The sequence below is a fragment of the Uloborus diversus genome, chromosome 9 (assembly GCF_026930045.1).
Source record: "Uloborus diversus isolate 005 chromosome 9, Udiv.v.3.1, whole genome shotgun sequence".
In the NCBI taxonomy this organism is placed as follows: Eukaryota; Metazoa; Arthropoda; class Arachnida; order Araneae; family Uloboridae; genus Uloborus; species Uloborus diversus.
This window is the reverse complement of record NC_072739.1, coordinates 107,331,971-107,339,042: the sequence shown is the minus strand read 5'-3', so window position 1 is coordinate 107,339,042 and position 7,072 is coordinate 107,331,971. Positions and strand designations below refer to the sequence as shown.

The 7,072-nt window shown below is 32.5% G+C and overlaps 1 protein-coding gene across 1 annotated transcript; it reads left to right on the top strand.

The window, feature by feature from the left end:
• The first annotated feature begins 5,156 nt into the window (after positions 1 to 5,156).
• On the top strand, positions 5,157 to 6,845 carry LOC129230425 (ATP-dependent DNA helicase pif1-like). The gene has a single exon (XM_054864824.1). The coding sequence runs from the start codon at positions 5,157 to 5,159 to the stop codon at positions 6,843 to 6,845; it is 1,689 nt and encodes a 562-aa protein (XP_054720799.1).
• Positions 6,846 to 7,072: the final 227 nt, after the last annotated feature.

The window sequence follows — 7,072 nt, the reverse complement described above, 5'->3', positions numbered from 1 at the left end:
ATCAATGAGAGATGACCGTCTTTCTGAACCTGGGTGATTTGATTTTTTATGTTTTCTTTGTATTAGTCTACGTCATCCTCAAATTATGTTTCAGATTCTGAATGCTCGCTATATAATATATTATGTTTATAACTATTTAGGAAATTATGTTGTAAATAGTTGCATTTTTAATATAAATAAAAGATTAAAAAAAATTGTCTGGTTGAAAAAATATGGACATTAGTACTACTATTTTAGCTTATAATGCACAATACACAATACGTCCATCTGTACCTATATCGATTTACTGTGTTTCTAATGCTTTTTATAAAGCTTTTTTTTTTTCATAAAAAGCATTAGAGACATATTATTTTAGGTGTCACTACTGTGTAATTGTATATTAAAGTTTAAAACAAACCGTGCAAAAAGCCATTCGAATTAGAAAAGTCTTTTTTTTAAATAACTCCATAACGTACTAATTTCGAATGATTATATTTTCGAAAGTAATAGGAGTGACACCGTTTTTTTTTAGTTCATATGTTTGACGAACATGTTTGTTATCAAACTTAATTATTTTCAGATCTCTGCTATGAGGACGAGAGTAGTAGTTAGGTTTTAAACATTTGCATTTTTGTGAAATTTTATCACATAAAAGTTCCAATATCTTCTGGCGCCCTTATAGTGACACCAATTTTATTCCATATTTTTGAGGTATGCAAGTGTAACTAGGAATTTATGTAAAAGCGTTGGTGTCATCATGCAGGCGCTTTGAAAAAATTGGCATTGAATGTAGTAAAAAAAATCATTTTCGGTCATTTTTAAACGGATTTTGTGGCAGGTCGCCCTAGTAGTGACAGCGATTTGACAGCTGTAATAGTATCTAAGAAGACCATATAATAGTATAGAATTTAAAAATCCATGTCATTATAGGGGCGCTTAAAGCAACAAGAACTTTAAAATCTGCAAATTTGAAAAACACGCAAAAATTTGCCACGCCCCCTAAATTAAAAAATTTAATTTCCCAAAAACGGTAAGGAAGACAAAGCTCATATTTTGCACAAACATTACATTCATGATAAGGAACAACATTTGCAAAAATAAAAAAAATTAAAACTGTCAACAATCACAATCTGCCTGATCCTTACAGACAATGGCTCTTAATTATTTATAATTTGTTTAATATTTGAAATTCTGTTTGCTTAATTTTATATTTACTTGGCTTTTTAGTTTTGCTGCGTTGCGCATCTATGGGCTCTTGGTGCGGTCTTTTCAATATTTTTCACTTTTATTATTATTATTTTTCACTTTTATTATATATATATATATATATATATATATATATATATATATATATATATATATATATATATATATATATACATTCGTATTAGATTTTGAGATGAGATCTCATCAAAGTACCCTGTTTCACTCTGGCTTAAAAAGTACAAATTATTCTAATCGAACAACACTTATTTTTATTGCATTGAAACTCTCAGTCTTTGTGCCTGAACAGGAAATAAACATCATAGAAACTGTAATGTACTCTATTAATGCATATGCTCTTCACACCTGAAGTTTTAAAAACAATTAAAATAAGATTTCATTTTCGACTGCTTCTTTTACGATTTCATAAGTTTTACTTACATACAGTAACATCATGAGTCGCTGAAAAGGATTTTGACATTGAGCTGTTGATTATGGGGTTCAGTAATTTAAGGTTCACATGTGTAAACCTCAGATACCACATAAAACTTTACATTGTCTTGAAATTAGTAATACATTTTCTTTAAATAATTTAACAGCTTGCTTTCTGCAAGTTTTACTTTTCAACATGTCAGATTAAGCTTTTTTGTACTAAGAACAGACTTGAAACCATTTTGAGAAACCATATATTTCACAAATATGTCCAGTTAGGCTAAGCTAAACTTTCAGTTTCTTAAAGTCAGTTCAAATGTTAAAATAATAATAATAATAAATATATATCAAATATAAAGGTTGGCTTGGATTTTACGAGGTAGGGAATATAAATCCGAGTATACTGATTCCAGAACGGGCGAAAAAAAGAAAAGAAAACATAAGAAAAATTGTTAAATTACCAAACATTACATAATAACATATCGCACCGCAATAACAGAAGTAACCCCCACCCCCTCCCTTAAAAAGAAAAAAAAAACAGATTAGATTAAATACAGGTTTTACGCAATACTACTTTTAACTGAACACATACTATTATAGTATTCTCATAAATATTTATCACTTTATGTTTACTGATTTATTTTGAAACATTTCTGCCGAATTAGGAATTGTTAATGGTTATATCGTTTATGTGACACCGTGCACTCTAAAAACAACAATTTCAAAAATGACGAAAAAGTACTCAAATTTGAACATATCGCGAGTCAAAATGGCTCCGACTACAAGGTATTCAAATTTGAAACATTGAAATACTCATCAAATACTCAAATCAACATGTGTGATCATTTTTGAGGTATTTGTGCTCATTTTTGAATATGTAATAATTTCAAAACTGTTTATTATGGACTCGTTTTTGAGAATGAAATAATTCAGCACACTATTTGAAAACATGTGTACTCATTTTTGAAACAAAAGGATTCAAGAAAATTTGAAAACATGAATGTACTCATTTTTGAAAACTTCATTTTTCTCAGTGTGCACAGTTCTGTATCTCGTTTATATGACACCGTGCACCAGTTATGTATCCTATTTTTCTGTGACCTTTGTGTCAAGAAATAGTAACGTTAAGATTTTAACTAAAATAAATATTACGTTATTTCCAAATTTTTGAGATTAGTCACTGTTGTCCTTCTGAAATTCGAAAATTTCCTTCAACGTCAGACACAGTAGCATAAAATAGAAAAAAAAAATGATTAAGCATAGTAACAACGACACAATGGATAAACAAGTAAATTAAGTCACTCAAACGTGTTTTTGAGCTACAACGAACGCTTTTTTCAATGCTGAAGATACGAGCTAACAGATAATGATAAGCTTAGATCTTTTTAAAAGACGCATGTCTGGTACTTATTTTGCAAAAATATGATGAACTGACTAAAAATGACAGTTTAATGGTTATATAAACTTTGTGCAAGTTTTAAAACAGGAAATAGAATTAAATTTACATTTGAAATTAATAATTAGTACGTTTTTTTTTCTTCACGTTTTTGAGTTAATACTAATGCTGTTGCTCAATATGATTATGATTATAAAGCAGTAAGAAACTGCAGACTCTGGATGATATAACAGCAGTCAGTATCTTGCATGCGGTTCTGCCTTAGCCCTGGCTTAAAGGCGGTAGCGTACTGCTCAATGACCAAGTTTTGCCTTCAGTTGACAAGTTGAACCGATACCATACATACAATACCACTGCCGCGGACTATTTCTGATATGCTAAATTTACTTTAGCTACAGTTTTGTTAGCACTTCCAGGTTCAACAAGACAACATCTGCGTCCTACCCAGGTACTGCGTATTTTAGACTGATGAGTCCATAGCAATTTCAAAACTACTGTCTCTAGATGGAGTAACCGTGCTGTCGGCACATTGTATTGTATGATTATAACTCTTTCAAATTCACGAAGAAATCTCACTGTCTGGTATGTATGAATTAATTTCATTTTCATTAGCCCGTACTTTTAAAAATTTAACAAAGAAGATATTATTTGGTCTTGTGATAGTTACCGTAATACAAATATTATGTTTAATACATCATAGAACTTTCCAGAATACGCTACATTTCGACTCTTTAACGATTTCCATTAAACCAACGTACTTGGTTTGAGAAAAACATATCAAACTAAGTAATCCTGGGATAGCCAGCAATTCTCTCACTTCGTCCCCTTGAGACGACAGTAATGGTCTTAGTATAGATTTGTGATTGCACATTTATCCACGAGCTTTGTTGAATGCTGATGGAAGTTCAAAGTCTCGGGCTCTTAGGAAGAGAAATTGACCGTAGTTCTTTGGGATGGAAAGGTGCTCTTATGTAGTGTTAATAGCTGTTGTTTTTTACTGAATACATCTATCTCGTATTAGAGACATGTTTCTTGTTTGTTTCAATGGAAACAATGTGTTTCTCAATGAACATTTGCTATTGCTTGCTTAGAAAAAAAAAATATAACTATTGTTAATTATTTTTTAGTTCTTTTACTGAGTGTTTATATAGTGTTACTCCATGTTTTTATTTTTTACTGAATACATCTATTTCGTATTAGATTCGTGTTTGTTGTTTGTTTCAATGGAAACACTGTGTTAATGTCATACACATTTGTTTTAGCTTGCTTTAAAAAATCTTATTACGTAATACATGTTAGTTCTGTTTCAATTCATGTACTCAATTTCTGCATATTCAATGTTAAAAGATGTTGTTCTTTCCGAATACATTACTATTAGCGATTACAAAAAGTCTAACGTAAGAAATGTAACGTAACTAGCAGTTGTTATAGTAATTTGTTTCAAGTAAGCATTAACAAATGTGTATTGCGAAAGCATAGTTTCCATTGAAACAGACAATAAACATGTATCTAATACGGGGTAGATGTATTCTGTAAAAAACAACAATAGCTGTTGTTTTTCTCTAAATACATCCATATCGTACTAGAGATGTGTTTGTTGTTTGTTTCAATGGAAGAAACTTGTTATATCTTTAAAAAAATAGGTAATAACTGTTAGCTACAGGTAGTTATCAAAATAATGGAAACACCAGTGAATAAAAGTGACATTTTTGGATGTGCTTCGTACGTAATCTATATATATAAAAGAAAGTCGTGTTAGTTACACCACTTATAACTCAAGAACGGCAGAACAGATTCGGCTGAAAATTGGTAGGGAGGTAGCTTAGAGCCAGGAGATGGACATAGGATACTTTTTATCCCGTTCTACAGCGTTCCCGTGTGACTTGACATGAAACGTCAGTCACTATAAAACGTGGTATAACAAAAAAGAATCAGACTTGGAATAACAAAACGCAAATGACAGCTATGTAATTGACGTAAAATGACAGCTATGTATTGACGTATGGATGACAATTTGATATTTGTAAGAAATCAATATTAAAACTATTTCTATTAAATAAATAATTAACAAGTGGATTGAAGTGAAGTGAAGTTTAATTAATAATGCCGCGACCAAGACGATCGAATCTTTCCCGACAAAGCCGTAATGCAAGAAGAATACAAAATACTGCAAATGAAAGGACTGAAGAAGAACAAGAAATTGCACGTGAACAGCGCCGCGATAGTATGGCTCGACTTCGTGCTTCTCAATCACGAGAGCAAAGTGAAGCAGCCCGTGAAGATACATAATCGTGCTTTACTCTTGATCGAAGATATGTGTTACCTCATGTGCGGTAATTTATTAATCAGGTTAGGAATGCCAGCGCCAAATCGTGATATGAATGACGCATTTAATCGAGAATTGGAACGGGAACGTAAATATGATCACCAGGAATTATATTTAGTAGTTCAAAGGAATGTACACCTGTTGAATTACCAACAAAAGGAAGTTTATGATACTTTAATGAAGGCAATCGCTGATGAAAATGGTGGTTTATATTTCCTAGATGCCCCTGGTGAAACTGGCAAGACATTCCTTATGTCATTAGTTTTAGCAACTGTTCGGGCGAGATCCAACATATCGGTTGCAGTTGCTTCTTCTGGAATAGCAGCCACATTGTTAGAAGGATGCCGTACGGCTCATTCAGCATTCAAATTACCGTTAAATCTTCAAACTATTGAAGAACCAACGTGTAATATTGCAAAACCCTCAGCAATGGCCAAAGTTTTAGCGGCATCGAAAATCATCATCTGGGACGAATGCACAATGGCGCATAAACGTGCATTAGAAGCACTTAACCGAACATTAAAAGATTTACGCAATGACTCGAGATGTTTTGGAGGAGCAATGATTTTACTGTCTGGCGATTTCCGCCAAATACTGCCAGTAATTCCAAGATCTACGGCTGCCGATGAAATAAACGCTTGCCTCAAATCGTCAAATCTATGGCGCTATGTGAAGAAACTGCAGCTGACAACAAACATGAGAGTTACATTGCTTAATGATACATCTGCTGAAGATTTCTCGGAGCAATTGCTGACTATCGGTAATGGTCAAGTACCTGTCGATGAATCGAGCGGATTAATATCATTTCCAAATAATTTCTGTAATTTTGTCTCATCAAAAGACGAACTTATCAACAATGTATTTCCAAATATTATTTCTAACTACAAAAATAATGAATGGTTGAGTGAGCGAGCAATTTTAGCGGCTAAGAATAAAGATGTAGATGACCTGAACTACATAATTCAAAATAAGATCATTGGAACAATGCATTCATTCAAATCTATTGACTGCGTCACAAATGAAGATGAAGCCACCAACCATCCAATTGAATTTTTAAACTCTTTGGACGTGCCTGGCTTACCACCGCACAATTTACGCCTAAAGGTTGGCTCCGTAGTAATCATGCTTCGAAACATAAACCAACCAAAACTGTGCAACGGTACGCGTTTGGTGGTTAGTAAATTGATGAACAATGTAATTTACGCTACGATAATGATAGGAAAATTCAAAGGCGAGGAAGTTCTCATTCCGAGGATCCCGATGATCCCAACCGATATGCCGTTTGAATTTAAAAGACTTCAATTTCCGATACGTCTTGCATTTGCCATGACCATCAACAAATCACAAGGCCAATCCTTAAAAGTTTGTGGTTTAAATCTAGAACATTCATGTTTTTCACATGGTCAATTATACGTGGCATGTTCACGGGTCGGAAGACCATCTGCGTTGTTTGTTTTTGCGCCTGATAATAAAACAAAAAATGTCGTGTATCACAAGGTACTTAAGTGAAGAGCAACCTATGTACTAAAATACAGAAATAATAATGAATGATTAATGTAGTTATTTAATTTTTTTTTTGTATTTTTTCCAAAAAAAAAAACACAATCTGCTTATTTATAGCCATTAAGGCGGAACAAAGTTCGCCGGGTCAGCTAGTAAAGAATAAAACTAGATATCTGTTTATATATATATATATATATATATATATAACACTGTACAGATTCTGGTAGTATATG